At 48.3% G+C, this 27,762-nt stretch overlaps 1 protein-coding gene across 6 annotated transcripts in view; it reads left to right on the top strand.

The window, feature by feature from the left end:
- The window catches only part of BOC (BOC cell adhesion associated, oncogene regulated), a 120,917-nt gene extending 93,447 nt beyond the window's left edge, over positions 1 to 27,470 (top strand). For 5 of the 6 annotated variants that reach the window (XM_085621012.1, XM_085621009.1, XM_085621008.1 and 2 more), the window contains 14 exons: positions 1,567 to 1,860; positions 3,480 to 3,752; positions 5,645 to 5,946; positions 6,402 to 6,564; positions 8,632 to 8,739; positions 10,653 to 10,859; positions 11,910 to 12,091; positions 12,957 to 13,062; positions 19,810 to 19,932; positions 21,226 to 21,444; positions 22,520 to 22,713; positions 23,305 to 23,495; positions 25,588 to 25,766; positions 26,431 to 27,470. In XM_085621012.1, coding sequence (XP_085477138.1) covers positions 1,567 to 1,860; positions 3,480 to 3,752; positions 5,645 to 5,946; positions 6,402 to 6,564; positions 8,632 to 8,739; positions 10,653 to 10,859; positions 11,910 to 12,091; positions 12,957 to 13,062; positions 19,810 to 19,932; positions 21,226 to 21,444; positions 22,520 to 22,713; positions 23,305 to 23,495; positions 25,588 to 25,766; positions 26,431 to 26,612 — 2,723 coding nt within the window. In that variant the 3' untranslated portion in view covers positions 26,613 to 27,470. The remainder of the gene's footprint in view (positions 1 to 1,566; positions 1,861 to 3,479; positions 3,753 to 5,644; positions 5,947 to 6,401; positions 6,565 to 8,631; positions 8,740 to 10,652; positions 10,860 to 11,909; positions 12,092 to 12,956; positions 13,063 to 19,809; positions 19,933 to 21,225; positions 21,445 to 22,519; positions 22,714 to 23,304; positions 23,496 to 25,587; positions 25,767 to 26,430) is intronic. The other variant, XM_085621007.1, reaches the window with a different exon arrangement.
- The last annotated feature ends 292 nt before the right edge of the window (positions 27,471 to 27,762 follow it).

A 27,762-nucleotide genomic window follows, 5' to 3' on the forward strand; every position in this document is an offset into this window, starting at 1 on the left:
GCCTGATTATATCTTTTCAATCCTTACCTTCTTGCACTTACCTTTTCACCACCCTCTTCTCTCCTTCTGACCTCTCCGCGCACCTGTGACTCTGAGTGTTACCTTCTTCTGCTCTCCTGAACATGGTGTTTCTCTGGTTTTCTAACCATAGTAGTTAACTGTTCACTCGGCTCTAACCTTTTTCTGGTTTCTCTGACCCCATCTTTGTCTTGTCTCCTGGCCGCCACTCTTCTCATCTCCTCATCAGTCTTCCCGCCTGTTCGTTTGGCCATCATGTTGATCTGGTCTTCTGTCCATGGTCCTTCACTGTTCTGCTGACCGTAGCCTTCTTTTGGTCTTCTGGCTCCACCATCCATTGATCATGGCCCTGGCCTCCTTCTGGAGTTCTGGTGCATCTTCTTCCTGTGTTTGCTCTCACACATGTTCACAGTCTCCTGGCCACCGCTTTCATCTGGTTTGATAGCCTATGTTTTCTCCTCATTCTAGATGTTTGCAGTATTTTTACAATTCTATGTTCCTTACCTTCTTATCTTCAGGTCTCCACCGTCCTCTGGTATTTATTTAACTCTTGTATTTTTTTCCCTTGTCTTGTTATTTTCACTATTTTCTGACCATGTGCGAGTCCCTCAACTGTCAGTGTAGCTCACCACCCTCTTCTGGGTCTGGCTTGACAGCACAGCTGTCTGTAATACATCTTGTTATGAATTCTTTAACAATTTACCAATTCTATTCTCTCACCTCTTGGTCTTTGCTGTTGTTTCTGTCATTTTGCCTTCTGCTTGCATTGTACCACTTAAGGGGCTATTCTATGCCTGGAAAATACACTGATAAAGCGCAAATTTTATGTACGCAAAAAGCAAACTTTTTCCAGATGCTTCCGATGCAGCAGGATTGACAAAATGTTTTTGTCGGCTCGAGTGCACGGCATTGCCACCACCATCTTTACCATCGCCATCACTATGGCAGCCATTAATACCACCACCACATCCGCTGTGAATGCCTGAGCTTTTATGCTTACCGCATTCCTCTGTCACTTTCTTGCTTGTTGGCGTACCTTCCTTTATTCTTTCCCGCATTCTTCCATCACTTTGTTGTTTGTTGCATTTCACGCGCTGAGTGCTATGCATATGCCTATACACTGTGCCATAGGACTGACTACGTCTAAGTAGGTTGACAACGGTCTGGAGTTGCTTGTCTTCCCAGCTGGATGGGATTTGGCCTGGCACTTCGGGTTGGAGTGTTTCTATTGGAGCAGGACAAACACTGACTTGCATCTGGCTGTTCTCTGTCTAAAATGGCACAGTGGGTGACAAACGATGGACTAGCTCGAGTGTTCGCCAGTGTCTGAGATTAATTCAAGCATTCCTTCCATCACTTTGTTATTGGTTGCAGTAACTGAATGTAAGCCAAACTTATTGGCTTTGCCAGTGCTTGTTCATAGTTTTGCTCTTTATTCCTGGGACCTGGTGTGACTTTGATGGGGGGAGTATAAAGCTGTATCACTAGAGCCTTCGATTTCTGTTCATGTTTCTGTATGTGTTTCCTTCTTTCCCATGTGCCCGCCAGGCTCCACGGCGGAGGCTGCTCGTATCATCTATCCGCTGGCCGCCCAGACCATCATTGTGACCAAAGGCCAGAACCTCATCCTGGAGTGCGTGGCGAGCGGGATGCCGCCACCACGTATCACCTGGGCGAAGGATGGGGCCGATGTGGCCGGCTACAACAAGACGCGCTTCCTGCTCAGCAACCTTCTCATCGACGCCACCACAGAGGCGGATTCCGGGACGTACAGCTGCATGGCCAGCAATGGCATTGGAGAGGCGGATGCCGCTTTCATCTCCTACAATGTGCAGGTCTTCGGTGAGTACAGGGTTCAGAGACCCGTAGGCTGTTTCTGTCTGGCTGTCATAGCTGTGGTGCTCGTTGAGTGGATTTTGGCGCTCTAGCGTAAGCCAGGGAAGGTATCACTCAAGCCGCCCCTGTTCCCGCCTGCATTGTGGTGATTTTGGAAGGTTAAGGAACTCTTTGGCTGTGGAGTTGTTTGGGGCTGGGGTTGAGTCATCCAGTTTGTGTCCCGTTCCACTGGTAGGCAGCTTGTTATCTGGGACTAGAGAAGTGTGAGCCAATCCTTTGCTTAATTCCATTAGCAGTGGAGCTGTTGTGTTGGGATGGTAAAGTTTGATTTCCGTTCAGTTTTTATTACTTGGATGATGTTAGAGTACTGGGTTGGTGACTTCTTACTCAAGCCTTTGTTTAAGATCATTGGTAGGTGGCGGGTGCTTTGGGAGGCAGCATTCTTGGTAGAGCCTGGTGTAGTAGCACGGGTGAAGGGGCTGCTGCATTGGGTGGCTGCACTGTCACTCAAGCCTATGTTTAAGAGCATTGGTAGGTGGGCGGATCCTTTGGGAGGCAGCAATCTTGGTAGAGCCTGGTGTAGTAGCACGGGTGAAGGGGCTGCTGCATTGGGTGGCTACACTGTCACTCAAGCCTATGTTTAAGATCATTGGTAGGTGGCGGATGCTTTGGGAGGCAGCATTCATGGTAGAGCCTGGTGTAGTAGCACGGGTGATGGGACTGCTGCATTGGGTGGCTGCAGTGTCACTCAAGCCTATGTTTAAGATCATTGGTAGATGGGTGGATGCTTTGGGAGGCAACGATCTTGGTAGACCCTGGTGTAGTAGCACGGGTGAAGGGGCTGCTGCATTGGGTGGCTGCACTGTCACTCAAGCCAATGTTTAAGATCATTGGTAGGTGGTGGGTGCTTTGGGAGGCAGCATTCTTGGTAGAGCCTGGTGTAGTAGCACGGGTGAAGGAGCTGCTGTGTTGGGTGGCTGCACTGTCACTCAAGCCTATGTTTAAGATCATTGGTAGGTGGTGGGTGCTTTAGGATGCAGCATTCTTGGTGAAGCCTGCGTTTAGTTGCACAGGTGATGGGACTGCTGCATTGGGTGGCTGCACTGTCACTCAAGCCTATGTTTAAGAGCATTGGTAGGTGGTGGGTGCTTTGGGATGCAGCATTCTTGCTAGAGCCTGGTGTAGTGGCACGGGTGAAGGGGCTGCTGTGTTGGCTGGACGCACTGTCACTCAAGCCTATGTTTAAGAGCATTGGTAGGTGGGCGGATCCTTTGGGAGGCAGCAATCTTGGTAGAGCCTGGTGTAGTAGCACGGGTGAAGGGGCTGCTGTATTGGGTGGCTGCAGTGTCAATCAAGCCTGTGTCATTCACCTTGGGTGGCAGAGCTCCTGAAAGGGTGGCGATGTATTGTTCAAGACTGGCACTAAACCTTTACATGGGAGGGCTTCTGTGTGTCACTGGAAGGGGCGCTTACAAGCCTGTCTCCTGTGATATGCCCTGCCAGCACTGTTCTGGCTTGGGTAAATATCTGTGAAGAGGGCCCGGTGTAGTCAGGGAAGTTTGTCCTGACAGCATTTTCCTGACCCTCATTCTGGTTTGGTAATTCCCTGCTCTTCTGACTCGCAGAGCCTCCTGAGGTGCTGATGGAGCTGGCCTATCAGATGGTGCCCTGGGGCCAGAGTGCCAGGATCACCTGCGAGGTCCGGGGGAACCCTTCGCCCTCCGTGCTGTGGCTGCGGAACGCCGTGCCGCTCGCCGCGGGCCAGCGCCACCGCCTCTCCCGGAAGTCGCTGCGCGTGATCAACGTGGGACCGGAAGATGACGGCATGTACCAGTGCATGGCGGAGAACGAGGTGGGCAGTGCCCAAGCCATGATGCTGCTCAGAACCAGCAGGCCAGGTCAGTCTGCCCTCTCCCCCAATGATGCCTCCTCTCTTAAGAAGGCACCACCATCTAAACCCTACTCGTACCTTTCTTTTTTTTTTTTTGTCTCGCTTTAATTTTTTTCTTGTCCTTTTCTCATGCTTCCATTATTTAACTGTTTCCCTTTTAGCCTGTCTTGCTATACTGGTACTGTTCGGTTCCTTCACATTTCTTTGTATGTCACCCTAAATACATTACGTTGTTTTATTTAAAGGTTTGATGTGCAAGAAAATCTATGTATATATATATATATATATATATGCACTTGCACTTTCTATTGGTCTGTACTCGACAAAGCATCCTCTTGTAAACGTTTTTATGTGTAAAATATCTCCTATTTAAGTAATGCAACAGGAGGACAGGGGACTCCATGGTTTAATACCCAAGATTATGTTTAGGGCAAACATTTTAACTGGTCACTCCATCATTGAACACCAAATAATGTTTAATGGGGTTGGAAATTAAGTGTGTCAAAAAACATCAAATTTGCGGAAAAAAATTAAATTTTAAAAATTGGGTTCTGGCTGAAAGGTGAAAAACCATTGAAATTTGGTTTTTATGGTGTTCAGAGTACACAGTATATGCCTTGCTACATCCCCTGCCACGTTAGATTCCCTGCCATGTTAGATCCCCTGCCATGCAGGAAATGCAAAGCAACACGCCCGTTTGAAAATGGCACAGGGAAAAAACTATCCAGCGCCAAACAGGGCAGACGGTGTGGGCTACGTCATGCGTTGCTGGTTTTCTGTCTCTCCGCCCTCTCTTTATCCCATAACCTCTACTCAGCCCCCTTATGCCAATCTGTACACCACGCAGTTCTCTTTCGGGTCAATGCAGAGGCGGAAGCTGTAGCAAAAGTAAGACGTGACTAAAATAATCTTTAGGGTAAGTCTTGGAAAACTGGATAAATGTACAATCAGATGTTGAGTTGTGAAGGTGGCGAGCTATGGTTGAATTGCACCTTGGACCTGGAACTGAAATGTTCGATCTTTTGTTATCACCTTAACTTTAAGTTTCGATTTTTCAATTCTTTTCACTGACCTTTGTCTGTTTTTTAGCTCTTGCCCTTGTGCTTTAGGTGCTCCCTGTTGCTCTGTCTCTTTCAACTTGTATGTTTTACCTTGTTCCCACATGAGCGCTAGTTTGTTGTTTAAAAAATATATATTTTTTTTGTGGTTAGGTGTGCAGTAGTCTGTTCAGCACTTACTTGTAGGCTACCACACCACAGGTTCTGGCTTTGGTATTTATTATTTTTGAAAATAGTTTTACTCCTTTGCTATGTTTACTTCTAAAAAGTTGGTGTTTCCTTTATAAATATTTTGAGTGTAGCAGCCTAAGAAACTGTGAAAACCCCACCTCCCGAGATCCTGTATCGTAAACTTGTTAGCAAGTGAAGGTTTGTAACTGTGGTTGGCCTTTTGGTAAGCTTCCGGCAGGAAACAGTCTTTACAAGCGATTTTTACTTTGCAGTGCCTTTAACACGCATTTATTGCCACACAAGTTTTTACCATGTATAGGCCTTTACCACACATTTAGAGTATGGAGGGTTTGAGGGTGTCTCACCCCAAAAAGATAAAAAATAAATATGTATATTTGGATATATATATATATATATATATATATATATGTATTTATATATTTTAACTTATCTAACTAATACGTACCTTAGTTAGACTATTAATGCTTGGTAAGGGCATGCAAGGTAAAAGCATATGTTTGCTAAAAAGATGTGGGTAAAAAATGCGTTGTAAAGGCATGCATTGTTTCGCCGTACCCCCGCTTCCGGCGCCCTCTTCTTGGATGTACCTGTTATGAGCTGGACCTGTTTCGCATACTCAACTGTTGGTTGTCCCTCTACTACCTTGCAGGAGCCACCTCGAAACCGACTCAGGACCTCCTCTCCACGTCACTACTCTCCCCGACACTGCGGCCTTCTGGACCAGGCGGTTCCTCGGTGCTCCTCAAGGAGCGGGCGCTGCCGAAGCTGAAGGCCACCTCCACGTCTCTCCTGCCGCAGTGCGCGTCCCTCAAGGAGCCCGTGGCGCTGGCCGAGGCTCCCATCATCCTCAGCTCCCCCAGGACTTCCAAGATGGACTTCTATGAGCTGGTGTGGAAGCCCCGGCACGACGGCAGGGCGCCGCTCCTTCACTATGTGGTCAAACACCGCAAGGTATCGGCATCTTTGAGTTCTGTCCTAGCCATTTTTTAAAATTCTGTTTATTGACAGTTTAGTAAAAAAACAGGTACATAGCATATCAGTGCACGGACATCTCAATAGAATAAATAAACATCTCACCTTATAGTGTTCCCCACAGGGCTCCCCTCCCCTCCCATCCATTAAATTAACCATTGTCAATCTGCTGTATTTTTTCTTTTTATGTGTGTGTTTACATCCATTTGCCTAGAATTCTACAAAGCTGAGGTCTGTAGTAACTTGTGCTTTTAATGCATCTTGTGAAGTTTAAGATGTAGGAGCGGGTTGGTCCTTTTTCATACCAGTTACTAGGCGATCACTGATGCTCCATGAATGACCACCCAAGGGCCCTGCTTTGCTTAGAGTAGTTGCTATGGCCAAGATGTTCCATCTCGAGGGGTGAGCCGTCCTGACTGTGCTTCTCTTTGCAGCAGGTCACAAACTCCTCCGAGGACTGGGTCGTGGCACGTGTCCCCAGCACGCAGCACCGCCTGACGCTGGCGCCTCTGGACCCCGGAAGCCTCTACGAGGTGGAGATGGCGGCCTTCAACTGTGGCGGCGAGGGCCAGACCGCCATGGTCACCTTCCGAACCGGTAATGGCTGCTTGTCTTCTGATGGAGTGAGAGTATGGGGTTATCAGACTGAAAAGAGTTTCTATAGTTGCCTGTCCACAGCTCTTGCAAGGTTTTTATTACCGGTTAATATTTTACAGGGATTGGAGCTGTGTGAAAATGAACAGTAATCATAAGTTTGAGGTCCATCACAACCCGCTGTGCCCAGGGTCAAACGTGGCATCTTTCTTTATATATTCCTTTGAACGAATACGTTATAGGGACTACAATCCCTTCCCGTAGCATTTTCTAGTTCTTGAAGTGCCCCGAGGACGTGAGTAGGCGCTGCCTGGAACAATCCTCTCTCAGTTCTCGAACTAATAACATGGGGGTTACCCCCATGTGCCAAACACTTAATCTTTTAAATCGCCAGCCTGAAAACATGCATTCGCACCAATGGGGCCCACTCTTAAGGACCTAGAAGTGCTTATGGGCCTGTGAACTAGGGACATCCCTGCCCCCCCTCACTGGCCTGAGGCAAAGTGCTGAGGGCCCTCCCCGCGACCCTCCATCTTGCAGAACCAGATGTTCCTGATGGAGAGACCCCGATCCTTCAGAACAAATAGTTTCTGGGGACACGACTTGCTTGCTAATGTTGAAAGTCCTGTGGGCTGACACATATGAGAAGTGTATTTTCAATGTAGTTTTATTGCTACTATTTCGAGTCTGAACCCCCTATCATGACCTCACCCAGACTGACTAACAACATTTTTCAAATTGGGGCAATAGGGGGTCATCCCCTAACCAGGAGCCATTCACATGATGTACCTGAACATTTCAGCAAACCAAGCGTTCACACAGTACAAGCGTGCCACATGCACCGGAACACATGCTGGTGAAACATACACTGTACAAGCGTACAGCATGCACGGGATCACATGCTGGTGAAACATACACTGTACAAGCGTGCCACATGCAAAGGAACACATTCAGGTGAAACACACACTTTACAAGCGTGCCACATGCAAAGGAACAGATTCAGGTGAAACATACACTTTACAAGTGTGCCACATGCAAAGGAACACATTCAGGTGAAACATACACTGTACAAGCGTGCCACATGCACCGCAGCACATGCTGGTGAAACATACACTGTACAAGCGTGCCACATGCACAGAACACATGCTGGTGAAACATACACTGTACAAGCGTGCCACATGCACCGGAACACATGCTGGTGAAACATACACTGTACAAGCGTGCCACATGCACAGAACACATGCTGGTGAAACATACACTGTACATGCGTACCACATGCACCCGAACCATGCTGTGAAACATACACTGTTCAAGCATGCATGTAAATTCATCCTGTGCAATCTCATACACTCAGCATAATCGCCAATACACTAGATGAGCTTGCATGCTTTGCAAATGTGCGCATTCTTGTTCACCAATCCCAAGGTCCTGTACTGTGTTCACAATGCGATTCCCCCTAAACCATCTCATGTGCTGTACAAATGCACAGTGTCTTGTGTGCACTCTACAAACTCGCACATTAACAGGTTCATTTTCTGGATCGATAGAATGGCATAGGTGCCCCTCACCCCCTGGAGTCCCTCATCTTCGGCACTTGATAAGCGGTGAGGGAGGCACAGAGCCCCTTTCCTCGACTGCTTCCTTTCCATACAGCTCAACCCATGAGGCACTGCTGGGTTTGTGGTGTGTTCATACATTCCTCTATTGCTCACAGAGAAGAGACTTGCACACCTGCCGGGGGAAGGGGGGGTCACACTGAAGTAGCCTCAACAGCGCATATGTCATCGCACCCGCACTGAGCCTGTGTTGATGCAGGCGCCCCTGGGACGGAGAGGCTCATGGGTGAATGGATATCCCATAGCTGTCATGGTCTGGGGAAGAGGGTCTGACAGCTCAATGAAAGGCATGAGTGGGTCTCCAGTGTTGGGCAGGTGTGGGCACGCTTAAGCGGGAGGCTGTGTGTGCAGAAGCGGCAGAGAGTCCGAGCTGGGGAAGGAAGCTGGGGGCATGCTTTGGGTCCGACTGCTGGTCCCTCGCTTACTGAGTTTCTTCGCTCTTGTTTTTCCACAGGGCGCCGCCCCAAGCCGGAGATCATCGCCAGCAAGGAGCAGATTCAGAAGGATGACCCAGGTACCAGCACGCAAAGCATCAACCAGTCGGACAACAATCGCCTTTCCCGTAAGTGTCCTGGAGAGCCCTCGGAAGGAAGGCCTAGAGGGGAGAGCACCTCAAGGGTCTCAGGAAGGGAACCCCCAGGCAGAGCTGCTCAAGGGCCTGATGATAGGGGCTCTACAAGGGCACCAAGAGCAGTGCTTAATTTGAGCTAGTGGATTCCAGTGCTCGGCACCAGCACTTAATTGCCAACATCTGCACTTATGCCAGTCTGCCGCATGGTGGCGCTGTTTGTTTTATTTAGAGATGAACACAACAAGGGAATCCACATTAAAAACAAGTAATATCTGCCACCGACTCATTCCTATACCCCAGAGGGCCTGGAATGGTCTGAAGTGCTGCACTGTAGGGATGTGATGTTAGTAGGTGTGATTGTGCTGTCACCGGCAGCACTGGCCAGGCAATGTGTGGTGCAAACTGCAGTGGCCTCCTAACGAGGGCTCTAGCACCTCTGTTTTTTTACAAATTAAGCACTGGTCTGGATTCATGTGCAGGGTACTGGGAGCGACAGAGGGTGGGAACACAACCAAGGGAGACCTCCTTGAGGGTTTAACACCGTAAATACGACAGCGGAGCACCCTGAGGGTCACAGTGTGGAACTCCATTCAGGGCCCGGTAAATGAAATGCAGGTCTTGGCAGAGAGGATTCTCATCCTGTGGCCCTCGGCAGGTTTGTTGGATGTTTTTGCAGGGCCGAGGTAGGACACTATACATGGAACGGCACTTCTTCCATGGGTGCCGCTTCTCAAATAATAAAAAAAATAGCAGGCGTGTCTTTTAAAATCGGTAAATAGATTTTGAATCAGAGGCATGGGGGCCCGGTGAATAATGCTCCACTGACCCCCGCCTCCCTCCCTTGTGACGGCCATGCCTTCCAAGACCGAGAGCCTGATTTAGATCTCGGCGGACGGGTTACTCCATCACAACAGCAACTTTTACTCTTCTACGGTTAATAACACTGGCAGTTAACCGTCCACACCCGTTACACATTCTCTATTGTGACCTAATAAAAGGGACTTGGGGTGAATGATGTCACAATAGGCCTCAAAACATAAGCATACATCATCAAACCATGTTGCAAAATGCTTTTTGTTGGTGATTGTTGGTGATGGAGCCCTGAAGAACAGAATATCCTGTTTCTCTGCACTGGAAGGCCCCTTTAAATCCTTTATGGAAGACCTGGAGATGTATCCCGTGCTGTAACACCCTCTATGGTAACATTGGATACCCTCCAGTGTTGCCTCGGACCCTGGGCTTTCACCCGTTGTGCACAGAATGGTAGCACTGTGAAATAGGCCTTGGCATTTTTTTGTGAAACATGAAAGTAGAAAAAACGTGAAAAAATATTTTCCTCCTTGCGTGACATATTTCTGCCTCGTGGTATGTGGCACTTAAAGGTGGTTTGCAGGTTTTTTTAGGAGGTGGCTGGAAAGCACCCAATAGTCTGTACAAACTACAAAATCCACCAAGCAAACTAAATTTTAAGAAACCGTCACATTTTTTCAATCCACTAACTGTGTTCCATGTTATAATTTTTGTGTTTCACCTGAATTTTTCACCCCTGAATACTCAAAACGTTTGTGGTTTCCCGCTCTCTTCTGCGATCACTGCGAGTGTCCCATGGGCCACAACATTGGGGCAGTGCCTGAGACTCAAGTTTTTTCAAGGCACCTCAGTGACAAGCTTGCATGTAGCACTGGGAGACGCTGCTGCAGTAGCCGAGCTCTCTATCAATCTTTTCATTCATTCATACATTAAGTCATACGTTCATTCGTTCATTCATGTATATTTAGTTGGGAGATTTTCCTGCTGGTATTTCTGAGTGGCTGTCCGTAGGGAGGCCACGCTGTTGGAGAAGAGAGTTTATCTTTGTTGACATTGATCATATATTTACCTATTATTTTCTCTTCTCTCTCCAGCTCCAGAGGCTCCTGACCGACCAACAATATCCACAGCCTCGGAGACCTCCGTCTACGTGACGTGGATTCCCCGTGGGAACGGTGGCTTCCCGATCCAATCCTTCCGGGTGGAGTACAAGAAGCTGAAGCAGGTGGGAGACTGGATGTTGGCCACCTCCGACATCCCCCCGTCTCGGCTCTCAGTTGAGATCCCAGAACTGGAGAAAGGTATGGTCCTCTGCTCACCAAGTTACACGCTAAGGCTCGTTTCTTTAGAAATAAGTTCTCTCTCTGTATCTTCGTTAATGTGTCCACCTCGGTGTTCTCTGAGGATAGGCACAGGGTCTCCTATGAACACTCCATACACTTCTTGCGGGGGCACCGTGCAGAAGATTGATCACCATGCTGGGCTGTCACCTGTGGATGGAAGTTAACATTGCACCTGTGCATTGTTTGCTGGATTTTGGCAGTAATTCTGCTGTTTTCTGGATCCTCTCTACCCATAGCTCCCCTTTGGTGTACTGCTTTTGCAGCATTTTCACAAAATATCTGTGAGCTTGTTCCATTCTGATATCCTCTGCAACTGTTACATAACTTGCGTTTCTACATTTTTTTTTTAATTAATGAATTTCTAAGTTTGATTAGCAGCGGTCATGTTTGGTTTCATACGATCTCGTTGAAAAGTTAACTCCTCCAGTTTTTGCTTTTCTTTGGTGTTTTTGGGATTCTTTCTTATGTGTTGTTTCTCTAGTTGTAGACCTTCCTCGGTCCTCCAATAGCTATTCGTGCAGTTATCGGTCAGGTGGTTGTCCAGGCTGGTTGACCGGTCCTCCAAACTTTGTTCAAGATGAAAACGAGCCGCAATGCCTCTTCACTTTGGCTGTGTATTCTGTCTCTCGTATTCTACATGTTTGTGAAAACAGACTGGCGAGACAACCATGATCACATATAATTCTACTTTTGCAGCGTGAATCTGTTGTAGATTCACACACGGTCCATATTGTTGTCATCGAGTAAATGGGTTGGAAATATTTTGAAAGGTTTTTGACAAAATCCAATCAACATCTTCCACTTAGTGTGAGGCTTGGAGTTCGATGGTGGCCGTGGGTTTAGACCTCTCGTGAATGTCTGAATACCTGAGTGCAGATGAAGCCGAACACTCAGGTTCAAGTGGAGTTACTAGGTGGCGGAGGTGAACTGGACTGAGCTCTGCACTCATGCTGCACATCTATTGTTGGTGCCCTCTGTAACTTCTGGTGCCGTCTTTTTTCTCACTAGGCACCTCCTACCGCTTTCGTGTCCGAGCACTCAACATCCTCGGGGAGAGCCAGCCCAGCGCCGCCTCCAGGCCCTACGCGGTGTCTGGCTACAGCAACCGTGTGTATGAACGGCCTGTGACGGGGCCATACATCACCTTCACGGAGGCCGTCAACGAGACCACCATCATGCTGAAGTGGATGGTAAGGGGCAGTTCTGGTGCACCATAAGCCTTAATGCAGCAGCTTGCCAGGAATACCTACATATTTATTATGCAGGGAAATGTGAAGTTTTTTAGAAGTGTTTGTTAACACCTGTAAAAGGATCTTACGTTCATCTTGAGATGTAACTAGGTTGACTATATGAGTGTCCAGATGCACAGGTCCAGGCCTGGGCTTCCATTTATTAAACCAGTGCATTCTGAGGGGCAGGGCTCTACTTCACATTTACAGCATTTGGGCTACACCCCTCAATGCAAAGTAAAAGGTAAACACACGACTGGAAATGACTAGGACACCTACCACCCCTAGAGTTGTCCGTATTTGTTTTTCCATTTCCAGCTGCAGGGGTGCACACCTTTGCCCCCTAGGTAGGAAGCAGGCACATTGCACAGCCAAATGGGAGCAGTGACTTGAACCGTGCGTGGGGTGCAGTCATAGTCGGTTTTGCTGCCTTCTCTTCCTTTGGTCCGAGTGAATGGTGTCCGCAGCTCTGGTATGGATGCTGGGGTCTCAGATGCTTGCTGGGGTTGGTCATTAGTGCCACCAAGAATGGCTCAGCAGCAACACGTGCAGTAGGTCTGGGGGTAAGTATTGGTGCCAGGTGGAGTTAGTCTATGGGGTGGGTAGTTATCTGGCTGAGGTGCTGGAGTGGGAAGGGTTAAAGGCAGGCTTGTGGTAGGCAGGGGGTTTCTGCTCTTGGAGGTTGGTGTCTGTGAAAGCTCACAGGCACGTGGACAGGGTTGTGGCATTTGGCAATGAGGGACACAATTGACGACAAAGTATTTAAACGAGGACGACACCGGACCTTCCTTTAAAATGTCTGTTTTTCTTTGTTTCTGCCTCGTAGTACACTCCGGCCAGCAATAACAACACCCCTATCCATGGCTTCTACATCTACTACCGACCCACGGATAGCGACAATGACAGCGACTACAAGAAGGATGTAGTGGAAGGTGAGGGGGCAACATTCTCAAACCTATGCCTTCGATGGATGCTCAGGTCTGAGACATAGTGAACCGAAACGTATAGATATTTGTTCCTGCAGGCGATCTCATCGTAGAGGAGGGCGGGGTCCTTGGTGGTAGGCGCGTCTCCTGGGTGGTAGGTGCGTCCCCTCATAGAAGAGGGCAGACTGCCTGTCCCTCGGGTTTCCCATCCTCAAGGAGAAAAACAAAAGCTTGTAAATGGAAAGCTTGCGTTCACTGTAACTATTGGCAATTGATCTAGGCAGCATTCCATTCCACTGGTTTGGCTATTTGTGCCATTACAGGTGGGGACAAACCATGTGAAATCACAGAGAGAACCATAATTGTAGGGATAGTTTTGCAGCGTGAATCTTTCTGGATTCACTATGCTGTGCATTATTCCGCGATCTTGTGGTTGGGTCCGGATTCGTAGTCTTTTCTTTGTTTTTTTTTTTTTTTTTTTGTAGCCCAGGTGGGCGTCGACGTCCACCATTTGGTGCACCTCCCGTGACGTCGTCGTGCTTCCTGCGGAAGTCCCACCTTTGGGGCGCCATCTTCAGATTCTTTTTTCCGCCGTTGGGTCTGGATCGTCATCGGGAAGCTCCAGAAGTTCACTCGGAGGAAGAAGGAAGAAAAGCGAGTTTCATCGTTAGAATCAAGAGAAGACATCAGGAAAGAACAGATTTCGACAGGAACGCGAAGAAAGAAGACCAGCGAGCCTTTTTCTTCGACAACCTTGGAGAATGCACGCTCAGAGACCCTGAGCGAAATGGACAAGACGCCATTCAAGTTCTGCCCAAACTGCCACCACAAGTTCGCGCAGAAAGACCTGCATCCGGTCTGCAACCTCTGCCTACCGGTGGATCATCAGAGTATCGACTGCAACGCCTGCTCAGTCTTCGCGCCGAAGACACTCAGGGTGAGAGAGAGGCAGAGGAGAGCCAACGCCAACATGGAGGGCCAAGGAAAACCCCCGACACTCTACGCGCTGGGCCTCGACACGGACGACGAGGACAACGTCGCCGAGGCAGCCGAAAACTTCACGGTCGTAGAGACCGACAAGAAGAAAGAAGACGAGGTAAGAGAATCGTCGAGCGCAAATCAAAAAACACCTCGAAAACACGAGGGTGACTCGAGAAAAACTGAGTCAAGGTCCACGAAGGGAGCCCCGGCGCCGAAAACTTCGACGTCCAAAGGGGGAACTTCGGACAAAAGGCCCAGCGGATCCTTACAAAAGGACTCCCTGGCGCAGAAAGACGCCGAAAGGCAAGGGTCGTCGAAATCATCCCATGAAACGGGCCGATCGACGCAGAAAGAACGTTCGACGTCGACGCAAGTTTCATCGAAAAGGCCCGCGGTCAACGCCGAAAGCATCTCCGAAATGGAGAAAAAGAAGAGGCGGCTCGAGGCCGAAATGGAGAACATCCTTCAAAGGAAGAAGGAGTTCGACGCCAGGATGAAGGAATTCAAGATTCCAACGGTTTCATCGGCGGACGTCGTCGAAGTCGAGGAGGAGTTCGACGCCGAAGGGCTGACAAGGGACCTCGAAGAGGAAGAGGAGCCCTATTATGAGGAAGAAGCCGAGGAAGAAGACCAACAATCGTTCTTCGATTCGGCGACATCTACCGGCAACGACGTCGAATGGCAAGATCTCGACACCGAAAACCCGGAGGAGGCCGTGGACACGTACCCCTCGAGGCCTTCGCCACCAGACGACATCGGGGTGTACAATATGGTGGTGAAGAGCGCAGCAATGGCCTTCGGCGTCAAGCTCGACGAGGAGAGGCCGAAAGCAGATTTTCTCATCGAAACACTGCTCCCCATCCAGACTAGGAGCCAGTTCCTCCCCATGCTACAAAGCGTGATGAACCAGGGGAGAGAAGCCTTCAAGGAGCCTGCCACCTGTCGGTCGATCACGCCCAGGACAGAGAAAAAGTATAAACACTCCTCCCTGGACCCACCTTACATCAAGGGGAGCGTCACCGCAGACTCCATCATTGCCTCCACGGCCAGGAGAAGGGCCAACGTGCCAGCAACCTCGGGCCCACCTCCAGATAAAGAGAGCAGGAGAATCGACCTCACAGGCAGAAAGGTCGAGAGGAACGCCGCAATGCACTGGCGCATGGCGAATTCAAATGCACTCCTAAATAGACACCAGTACCAACACTGGGATGAAATGGGGGAGCTAGTAAAGCACCTCCCCGAAGAATACCGCCAGAGAGCCTCTCACCTGGTAGATGAAGGCAAGAACATCGCCAACTCCTGTATAAAGACGGCGTTGGATGGGGCAGAGACTTCAGCAAGACTCATGGCCATAGGGGTCACAGAAAGGAGGCATGCATGGCTAAGAATCTCGGGATTCAAACCGGAAGTGCAGAACAACATCCTGGGCACTCCCTTCAACGGAGAGACACTGTTCGGAGCAACGGTGGACGAGAAGCTCACCCAGCTCAAGAAGGAGAACGAGACAGCGAGGTCCATGGGGGCCCTGCAGCTGAGGGGAATGAGACGAGGAAATCCCTCGAGGAGACCCTACGGTAGGGGTGGAAGCCAACATGGGACGTCGCACCAGGCGTTCCAACAAGGTCAGCAGGGCGAAGGTCACGGACAAAGTCAGCAGAAGCAAAGCTGGCAATATCAACCTCGGGGCCAGTCCTTTCGAGGGAGAGGGAACGGACGTGGCCAAAGGAGGAGAGGGGGCGATCAGCCCTCCTCGAAGTGACTCAGCACGCAAGAAGACGCCCACCCTCGTCAGCCCCCCAAGGGTGAGGCGCAAAAAGGTGTCATCAGGGGGAAGAGAAGATCCAAGAGCCTACGAGCATACGTCACCGGTAGGCGGAAGGCTGAGGTTCTACCTTCAGGAGTGGCGGCGCATAACCACAGACAAGTGGATACGGAACATCGTGCAGCACGGATACTGCGTAGAGTTGGAGAAAAGACCTCCAAACAGAAAGCCGAAGGGAAGACAGAGATCGGCCCAAGAACTGGCAATACTCAGAGAAGAAACACGGAAACTCCTGCAAAAGGGAGCCATAGAGACAGTGCCGTTCAGGGAACGCAACAAAGGGGTCTACTCAAACTACTTCGTGGTTCCGAAGGTAGACGGAGAGCTCAGACCCATACTGGACCTCCGGTACCTAAACAAGTTCGTCAAAACACAAAGGTTCAAAATGACTTCACTGCAGGAGGTACTGCCACAGATAAGAGAAGGGGACTTCATGGTCACCGTGGACCTCAAGGATGCCTACCTTCACATCCCAATAAACAGAAGGCACAAGGGCCTCCTAAGATTCAACATCGAACAGGAACACTACCAGTTCACAACCCTGGCCTTCGGATTAAAATCAGCGCCAAGGGTCTTTACAAAATGCCTGTCGGCGGTAGCGGCACACCTACGAAAGCAGGGCATACACGTATACCCCTACTTGGACGACTGGCTGGTCAAGGCAAACTCACACGAGAAGTGCGAGAGGCACGCAAAACGCGTAACGGACACCCTCACAAATCTGGGATTTTCCATCCACTGGGGAAAATCATCGCTGGAACCGGAGCAGGTAAAGATTTTCCTGGGGGCACAGATCAACTCCCTCAAGAGTACAGTAGTGCCCAGCGACAGGAGGACAGATGCCCTACTGAAGGAGACGCAGCTCTACCAGAAGGGGCGAGCTCTGACAGTGAGGGCGGTGAGCAAGATGATGGGGATGATGGCGTCCTGTATCCAGCTGGTGCCGAATGTACGCCTGCACATGAGACCATTCCAGGAATGGCTGCAACAGCAATGGTCACAAGCAAACGGAAGTTGGGAGGATCTAGTGGTTGTTACGCACGCAGTGCAGGAGGAGATAACTTGGTGGAACAGAGACAACATAACAACAGGGAGAAGCCTGACACCACCAAGCCCAACAGTGACCATTACCACGGACGCATCGCAGATGGGATGGGGAGCGCACATGGACAACCTCAGAGTGAGGGGTCTATGGGCTCCGGCAGACGCGGTCCGCCACATCAACTACCTCGAGTTGAAAACAATACTGCTAGCCCTGAAGGCATTCCAGAGACACCTGTGCGGGCAGAGGGTGTTGGTGCAGACAGACAACACCACGGCGATGTTCTACATCAACAAACAAGGGGGGACACAGTCGTTTCCCCTCTCATCCCTAGCTCAGGAGATTTGGAGATGGGCCATACCTCTCAGGATAGATCTACTGGCAATTCACCTACCGGGGAAGGACAATGTGGAGGCAGACTGGCTAAGCAGGCAGACCTCAGCATCGCACGAGTGGGAGCTCAATGGCCAGGAAGCGGAGAAACTCTTCCGGAGATGGGGGACTCCCACAATAGACCTTTTTGCAACACGCCACAATGCAAAATGCCAACGCTTCGCGTCCAGGCAACCAGATCAGCAATCCAAGGGAAATGCCCTATGGATAAGCTGGTCGAGGACATTTGCCTACGCCTTTCCACCGATACCCCTGTTGCACAGAGTGCTCGACAAGTGCAGAACCAGCAACATGACTCTGATCCTGGTGGCCCCACAGTGGGCGAGGCAGACATGGTTCTCACAGATTCAAGAAATGGCGCAAGGCAATCCGTACAGGTTCGAGCGAAGAAAAGACCTGCTCTCAATGCAAAACGGGGAGGTCCTGCACCCAGAGCCAGAGACCCTCAACCTAGCAGCATGGCTCCTGAAGACCTAGAGTTCGCACACCTAAGGTTACCTCAGAGCACTATGCGAGTGCTACGGGAGGCAAGGAAACCTACTACAAGAAAGTGCTACAGCGCAAAGTGGAAGAGATTCACGGTGTGGTGCAGGAAGAAGGGCCTGCACAACAGAATGACAAGAGACTCAACGGTGCTGAGGTACCTCACACACCTTCTAAAGAGTAACCTCTGCTCGAGCTCCCTAAGGGTGCACCTAGCAGCGATCGTTGCCTACACCAGAGGTGAGAAGGGTGGAAGTTTCTTCAGCTCGCAGGTGGTGAAGAGATTCATGGAGGGAGCCAAAAGAATGGCACCCCCGAAAAGGTTGCCGCCGCCGGCATGGAATTTAAACGTGGTTCTGACGGAGCTCATGAAGGCGCCGTTTGAACCCATTCACAAGGCCAATCTACAAATGTTGACGATGAAGACTGCCTTTCTAGTGGCCATAACCTCACTACGCAGAGTGAGCGAGCTTCAAGCACTAACGCTACAGGAGCCCTACATTCAAATTCACAAGGACAGGGTAGTCCTGAGGACGGACCCACACTTCATGCCCAAGGTAGTGTCGGCGTTTCACATGAATCAGAGTATACAGATACCGAGTTTCTTCCAAAACCCGACTACAAACGCAGAAAAGGCCCTGCACACCCTCGATGCCAGAAGAGCGGTGATGCACTACATTGAAAGAACCAAAGAACTCAGGAAGTCGAAGCAGCTGTTTGTGTCCTTTGCTACTAGCTTCATGGGTAGACCAGTGACCAAGGGCACCATCGCTAGATGGATTGCCCTCACTATCCAATTCTGTCACAAACAGGCTGGACAGGAGCTAACGGAGGGGCCACAAGCTCACTCCACAAGGAAGAAGGGGGCCACAGTTGCCTTCCTGGCAAACACGCCCATCCAAGACATTTGTCTCGCAGCAACTTGGGCATCTGTGCACACGTTCACAAAGCACTACTGCGTGGACATTCAAATGAATAAGGAAGCACAGGTCGGACAGAAGGTGCTACAACACATTTTCAACGACCAGCGATCATCTTCCACCCAGCCACCACAAAAATAGGAAAACCGCTACAAAATCTATGCACAGCATAGTGAATCCAGAAAGATTCACGCTGCAAAACGAAAAGTTTCTTACCTGTCGGTGTAGTTTTGCAGCTTGAAGATCTTTCTGGATTCACTAGCGAACCCACCCACCTCCGCCAGGAAGATGAGGCTGGAGGAAGAGGGGGTGAAATGGATAGGATCAAAAAAGGTGGATACGTACAGAAATATGGACAAAAGGATTAATCAATCGCCTAGGGTTAAAAAAAAAAAAAAAAAAAAAAACAGGGAAAAAAGAACCCGAAGATGGCGCCCCAAAGGTGGGACTTCCGCAGGAAGCACGACGACGTCACGGGAGGTGCACCAAATGGTGGACGTCGACGCCCACCTGGGCTACAAAAAAAAACAAAGAAAAGACTACGAATCCGGACCCAACCACAAGATCGCGGAATAATGCACAGCATAGTGAATCCAGAAAGATCTTCAAGCTGCAAAACTACACCGACAGGTAAGAAACTTTTCGTTCCTACTCTCACACAGAAGGGGTGAGGAGCTAAAGGCAGATAGTATCATCATTTGGAGGCGCTGATGCCCTAGGGACAGTCAGATTTCACACAGAGAACCTAAGACTGTAGGGATAGTTCCTACTCTCACAGAGAAGGGCAGAGGTGCTAAAGGCAGTCAGTACCACCACGTAGAGGGGCTGGAGTCCTAGGGACAGTCAGATCTTACATAGAGACCCTAAGACTGTAGAGATAGTCCATCCTAGCACAGAAGGGCTGAGGAGCTGATGGCAGCCTGTACCCCCATGTAGAGGCACTGATGTCCTAGTGACAGTCATTCCCACTTACAGCTCAGCACGTGCATTCGCTGCGGGCCTGCACCCCTTCATGCATGCAGTTTTCAGACCCATCACACATTTGCACCCAGAGCGAGCGGCTGCCACCCTGTGACTTGACATGAGCATATTCTCCACCTCTGCCCTCACAGGGGACAGGCACTGGCATTCCATCGCCCACCTGCAGCCTGAAACCTCGTACGACATCAAGATGCGCTGCTTCAACGAGGGCGGCGAGAGCGAGTTCAGCAACGTCATGATCTGCGAAACCAGAGGTAAGGCGAGGCGCGACGTCCGCCGGATGCGCCCAGCACGCGCCAGCCTGGAAGTGCCAGCTGTAAATGCAATATGTAAATTATCATAATATCTCTTGCTGTGATAATTTCACACTCCCATTTATTTCGGTGTCCATGGTAATTGGAACCCGTATGGACATTTACTTGCCCCCTGTGCACTTTCTGGCTCATAATGTGATGGAATAATTATCCATCAGTTCTTTAGACGTGAAACACTGTAGGAAATAAGCTGAGACCCAAACTGCAGCTTCCATGCTATGTTTTATCCCCCTGCCTCCTAATAGTGCCTTTCTATATCATGGGACCTTCTTCAGACTCAGAAGCTTGCCTCTGCTGCCACCTGCTGGATTGTTCAGTAACACACTGCAAAATCTTTCTGTTTTGTATCCTCTCAGTGTCTTTATGATAAAGCGCTTGCTAAAACCCTAAAGTTGTTGAGAGGAAACTTTCACTCACCTCCCCTCCATGCTTACTCTGATATCTGTATAGTTTATAGAAACCCTGTAAACGCTGGCTGTGTTCTGGCTTTCATGTCAGAAGCACCTTCCTTTTCTTTGCACCATCTCCTTACACGTTCCATGGCATCACAACCATCCTACGTTTGCATGATGGGATATGGACAGAACCATTGAAATTGTAAAGGAGTGGACGACCAAATGATGTGGCTGGAACGACTAAATTAGAGCAGCAATAAAAAGCAAATTATGCGGCCACCTTACTGCCAGTTATTCTCTGTTTTGTGATTTCAACACATACATATGCAAAGGTTTCTTAATGCAGAAAACTATATGCATTCCCTAAATCCTATTGAACATTTTATCAACCAATATATACAAATGTTTGTCTTCCATGGAAGCACTGGAACACCAGTAATATTGTCTCTTCTAAGTTCTACTTTAAAATAATTTGTATTACACATACAGAGTTGCACACAGCAGAACTCCAGACTATGTGTGCACACTTCATGTAATGAAAGGTGCACCTCTTTTATTTTGGGTATCCTAATCTTGTTAGTGATTTTTGATTTGTTTGCTCTAAAACAGTTGTGTTACTTGAAATCTGCGGATTATGTAGCAGAGGTTGGATTATGTGACCAGTTCACATAATCCAACCTCTGCTCTTGATACCTCTGCTTCTTGATACCAGAAGCCACATTTTCACTGAAGGCTCTGCAGCAGCTCGGTCATGCTTTTCAGTGGCCCTGCAAGACTTGTAACGCGCTTGCTTAAAGAGCACCACCTGAGATTCTCATCAAGTTCTGTTACCTTGCAGCCCGCAAGTTCCCAGGGCCGCCTGGACGCCTCCCACCTTCACTGTTGCCCTCCCAGTCGCCTCCGGAGAAGGGTGGCTCAGGGCCACCCAGCATCGGCGCTAAGGTAGCCCGGTCCAGCGACCTGCCGTACCTCATCGTGGGCGTTGTGTTGGGCTCCATCGTCTTCATCATTGTGGCCTTCATCCCCTGCTGCCTCTGGAGGGCTTGGTCAAAGCAGAGTAAGTGGCTCTCAACATATTCTGGGAGTGAGGGGGGCATGTGTGGGCAGGAAGGTGCACATACTGTTCAATATGTCCCTTAATGTATATGGATCATTGAGGGCCTGGTGGATGCTATGGTTTGTTTTAAGTGAGCTTGAGGGATGTGATTGGTGTCTTTAGGGACAGAGAAATGCTATGATTGGTTCATGTGAGGCAGACTGAGTTTGCAAAATCCTGTCCCTGACATTAAGGAATGTGTTTTTGGTGGATCCGAAGCACACAGAGCTTACACTGAAAGGCATTCTATGACTGATGAAGCAGACCGAGCCTCTTGAATACTCTGATTGGTGTATGTGAAGCATATAGAACCTGAGCTTAGGGAATGCTGTGATTGGTGGTTTTGCAGCGTGGTACTTATTCTTCTTTTATATGATTCGAGGGATTGAAATATACAAAACGTGCCCTTAAATGAACTCTGTGGCTGGTAATAGGAAGCACAGAAAGCCATGGGAATGATTGATTGGTGTGTATGAAGCATATAGGACCTGAGCTTAAGGAGTGCTGTGATTGGTGGATTCGCAGCTTTAAACCAATTCTATGTTGCCATCATAGGTGGGATGGAAATAGTAAAAACCTGCCCTTAAATGAACTCTGTGGCGGGGGATAGGAAGCACGGAGAGCCATTTGAGTGATCGATTGGTGTGTATGAAGCCTAGAGGACGAATGCTGTTGATGGTAGGTTTGATGCTTGCAGATTCCCAGCTAGAGAAATACGCAGATTGGAGGATGTAAAGATTTACAGTAGGCAGCTGGCTTGAGATACGCAGAAGTCATCCGGTGCGTCACAATACAGACAGCACCTGATTCCGTATCATTTTAGTGATTGCCACCTGATGTAGAAGTGTGAAGAAGGAGGCATGTGCTGGTTAGTGACATGTAGGTGTTCACTAGCACCCAGGACTTCCTCTGTAACAGACAGTGATTGATTATATGAGATCTGGTATGATGTGAGATACATGGCTGCATCATGTTAAGTTCTGATTGGCTAAGAAAAAGGCTTATCGTTTCTAACTCCACCTTCTCATCCTCGCAGAGCAAAGTACAGATCTTGCATTCCCCCGGACAGGGCTCCTGACGTCCTCTTGCCAGTACACCATGGTCCCACTTCGAGGGGTTTCCACCGGCCAAGCCAACGGGCTTCCCTATGCCAATGGCAGCTGCCTCCCTGGTGAACTGAGCGGTCTGGCTGCCAAGCGCAGGGAGTACCAACCAGATGACTGTATTCAGGTATTGACTGGCACAGGTGTACCTGCATCTCTGTCCGGAAATTTACTGACTTATGGCACAGGATAAGGGGGGCAGCTACACAGGAACTTTGTAGAAATCTGGGTATAGTGTTGTGTATAATTAAAACCAAAACCTAGAAACCCGAGCTGGATTGAAATTAAGCCCGAAATAGATAAAGGAAGTATTTGTACAAGAATTGAGGGCTTTGCAGATGTGAGGGGTTTCAGGCTAGCGGTAGTCCAAGCAAAGGATTGGTGGAGCAACTTTACTCTGCTAGTTATGTTCATGTTGTACACAATATGTGACGAGAGGAGCATTGATTCCCAGATCCGAGAGAAACACCATTTGCATCCGGCCGAGCGAATGTGGTGGAGGAAATGGATGTGTCTAGAGGATTTCCAGATACACCCACCATGGGGATTACTTGAAACTGGGTAGGGATTCAAGTTAGACAGTTATACGCAGTCTTTTGGATAGGCCTTGAATCATGCCCGGGGTGACGTTCTTACATTTCTTGATACCAGAAGCCACATTGATTTTTGGATTTGAATTCTGCTGCAGTGTCTTACTACTTTTTATCTTTTATTTCAGCAGTCGGAAGAGAGAGACGTCTTACTACAAGGGATTCTAACCAGGAGCATTGACCCCAATCCTTTACTTCAGGGATTTCTGACTGGAAATCCTGATCCCAACACGTTAATGCAGGGGGTGCTCACAAGAGATGCAGAGCCCAGCGCGTCACTGCCGGGGAGCCTGATGGCGAGCGACCACCAAGTGTCAGGGTGAGGAACACAGTTACTTTGTTGCTTTGCATGTTGAAGGCAGCACAACTTAACCTATACACAGCAGCCTCTCAATCTGTCAGCCAGCAGTTACAACTTTAGTGGTATCCTGTGTGACGGTAAACGAGCACACTTTGGTGCCTCAAGAGTACCGTATCGAGCGCTCTCCATGCGAATGTTAGTCTCTGTAGCACGTATATCTTATGCAATTAAGTAACATTCTTGGAAAATGGCGTTTTTGCCGCAATTGCTTCAGAAACGTGAGTTAGTGCATTGCAGGCGTCATCGGTATACGTACTCTCTAGATGCCGCACAGGAAGATGATGGTGATAGCAAGTCATCCTGCTCAAAGTCCATCTCTAACTTCCACATAGTCCCACTCTGGCCAGAGTTTATTTAATATATTTATTTTATTTAGAAAGTTTTATAATGCGCGAACATGACCCTTGCGGGTATCAAAGCGCTGTACAAAAGGCGAAAGCATGACTAAACTCCGTACAATAGAGGTCAACACAGTGAAACAACAAGGAGTACACAATCCAGATCAGGGTGACGCATTTCGTTAAGTGAGGCAGTAGGCTTTAAACTCAAATCTTATTGGGAAATTAGACATTTCTGTGTGCTCTTTGCTATGAATGAAGGACCTGTCTGCTCATTGGAGGAAGTAGGCAGTTTCCTATTCAACTTAGAAGTACTTCACAGTGAGAAACAACACCTCAGAGCCTCTTCTACGCAACCCAGACTGATCCTCGGTTACCACAGCTTCACATCTGTCTCCTGGAGTGTTTTGGAAACCTGAAATAAAAGGTCAGAGCACTGCCTTCAGGATCTGTAAAGTGAAACACAGAGGAGCACTGACTTTTCTTTTGAAGTTTAATTAATCCACAGTAATTATGTGGGATTTACGACTGAGCTGAAAATGGTCCATTCTACGTTTAATGAGAAATATTAAAGCACACAAACGTATGTTGGTTACAGAGAGTGACGCCTGTTAACAGTCTACAACACAAAGAGGACTTCCAATACCCCCCATACGCATAAGAACACCGCGACATAAACACACCGCGGCATTACATCTGCTTGGAAAGTGTTAAATACGAAGAGCTCCTCCATGCGTAGGAAATGACGTAGATAGCATCTTACTGTATTCGTCAGTTGGAGCTTTAAAAGCCTTCTAGGTAGATAGTTATTGCAGCTATTAAATCATGTTTTCATTTATAAGAATTCTCACTAAAAATTGCCTTCCATATAGCGTGGTTTTGAACTTTTCGTTGCTCATCTTGTCTTTTCAAACTGCTGTCCTCAAACAAAAAATTACATCAGTAGGACAGCAAGTGTATCTTTTATAATTGTTACAAAATCAGAGGTGCAAATTGAAAGAATTCAGTGCTATCACACTGGTTTGTTTTTGTTTCTTGTGGAAGTTGTTATAGACTTTAGTGTAAGCTCAACAAAAAGATGGAGTGTAGTTGCTTATTAACATGCTGATGAGTGATCCGCTGCCGCCATACGTTCTTAAAACAAGATCTTTCTCAAAGTTGTGGTGATAGTCAGACGATACTTATTGTCATAAGCCCTGCGCCTTCATGTCGTAGGTCCAGGGCACGAGGTGGCGGGCGCTGGAGTAATTTGATGAGGCGACGAGATTAATCCATTCCGCCTTTGATATATTTTAGGTCAATTGAAATGAGTACTGTTGATCCCGGTAATGGTAACTGCGTCATTCAGACCCCCTTACTCGTATTCTGTGTTGACCGTGTTTTGGTAAGACAGTGGGCATTAACGGCACTGGTGATTTCCATTGGGCTGGGAAGCGATTATTGCTAGAGAGGTTGCACCTTGAGTCAACTTGGATCATAATGAGTGTTTCAAGGGACTCATTGGTAATCCAGTGGTTGAGAACATCCGTTTGACCATGTTGCTTGAATCGGTATGGTCTCGATGCACAGTCTTGTTCTTTTTTGATTTTCAGAATCTGTCATTTTGTTGATTTGAAGACCAAGCCATTGAGAAACCTGCTTTTTTCACCACTAAATGCTGTGTTGATCAGTAGCAAATGTTGGTGAATTTATCTTTCCTGTTGCCTTCTCAGGAACACGCTACAGATGACCCAGGAAAGCTGCCACTTGCCCGACTGCCCCGATGACTCTACCCAAGAGCTTCTTCTGTCTCCCGAGAACCATCTCCAGCAGCAGCCATGTCGGCCTGAACCGCAGCATGTGGAGACAACCCACCCCGCCAACCAAGGTGGGGGAGACTTTGTTCAGCACGGTGAGTACAGACCAGTGCATTCAAGATCCCACCAAACAGGGAACAGTGATAGAATCATGTTGACGGTCCTTCCAGCGCTGTGGCTATGAAAGGCAGTCGTAAAAGTACCATCTGTTCCATTGATTGGGGAGAGAGTGGTGGTGGGCGCTTAATTGCAAATATGTGTGCATTTATCACAGATAAAGTTGGAAGCACGCATCTTTCTGTTGAGATGGGGAATGGTGGATTAACCACTTTGAAGCCCCCCACTTTTTTATTTAAAAGTCTTGAATCAACTTTGACCTTTGTTGCATGCAGTCTGACCCTGGATAAGCTACTGGGTTCTTTTTCTCTATCTCTCTGGGCGCATCTTCCATTGTCTGTCGGCTTCACTCCTCCCGGGCTGGTTAGTCCAGGCAGGTGCCTGCATTGAGCTTTGTTGGCCCTGCTTCTCCCTTCTGTTTACAGTTTGGATATGACGGAAGGGGTAGGTCTTTCCAAATTGAAAGACTTGCCCCTTTTTGCGACCGCATCTAGGGATGTGGGCTGTCTTACATACTGATATCAGACCTTCCCTTCTCCTTTGTCTGCATGCTTTAGCCTTTCTCTGATAAACAAAGACATCTGAAATAAGTTGCCTCTTCGTATTGCTAACATTGGCTTTCTTCGGACATGTCTCCAATAGGCGTTATCTACTGCATTGACCTGCCACCCGAGGAGGAGGTTGAGCGACCCAACTCCATCCGAAGCAATGACCATGAACTTTGTCCATGTACGGTAGACCTCACCTGCATGGAGCAAGACCCAGGACCAAGACTCTCAAGCAATCCCACAATGCACTGCTCTCCAGAGCGCCCCACAAGTTAAGGTTCAGCCCCAGAGACGCCGCTCAGAGACTTTTTATGTAAAATACAAAAACACAGAGAAAAGATGTATTTATTTTTGTATAACAGCAATATTTATATATTTATAAACTTGTAAATAAATGTACATGTGCCTTTTACACAGCCGTAGCATATGGAATCCGAGCCACACTTCCTTTCCTTCTACCGGTCTGACCTAACCCAGTGCTTCAGTGGTATTCGATGTATGTGGAGTCACATTATAAAATGGTCAATATTTGGATGTGTGTTGCCGCAGGAAGTGATGTCATCGTACCCACAGACGCCAGAGAAGCAACATCTTTTTACATGTATACTTTGCAGCAGGAAATGAGATCATGCGATGACTTTGCGACTGAAAGACAACCCCAACCAGCTTTCGTGGCAACCGGAAGTGAGGTCGTGAAGTGCCCACGGGACTGAATGGGTGAAATTCCTGATTAAGCTTTCAACAAGTAGTGATGTCATCACATGAATCTACCTTCCAAAGGCAACGTTCATAGAATGTATTTAACGGCAACAGACTACTCCCCTTGCAACAGGAATTCTACTCCTAGCAAAAGGAAGGGATGTCCGCCATCTTTGCTCTTTAAATAACAATGGTCACCCATGATAAAATAAAAAGATGTGCACTACATGTGTGTTTTGCTGAAAATGAAGCACTTGAAATTTTGTCACATTAAAGACTTAACAGGACAAGCTTAAAAGGAAGTGATGTCAAATAATATATTGGGAAGTGATGTCAAAGCATCTGAAAACATTACAAATGTTCAGTCTCATCGTCTGTAGCAATATATTTGTAAAAGAGCCAACTCTTACATTTCTAAATAAATACTTAGTATTATTTTCTTTTCTATTGTTGTGTTTTTGAAACATTAGCAGGGGTATCCTTTGGAGACAGATCTGGGCTTAGACTACGGATGTCAGTTGTTAACCCTTTGCTCCACTGTACGCCTCATTGCAACTTACTGTATCTGCACTGAGGCCATTAAGAATCAGTCCGGGCAGCCATGGTCCATGAAGACAGTGTTCAGGCTGTGAGGTAATGGAGCAGCATTAATGGGAAGGTGTGCCGTAGAAGTATGAGTGGCCAATCCTATGCGGCAGCAAGAAACGTGGCTATAACGCCTTGTGAC

The sequence above is a fragment of the Triturus cristatus genome, chromosome 8 (assembly GCF_964204655.1).
Source record: "Triturus cristatus chromosome 8, aTriCri1.1, whole genome shotgun sequence".
NCBI lineage: Eukaryota > Metazoa > Chordata > Amphibia > Caudata > Salamandridae > Triturus > Triturus cristatus.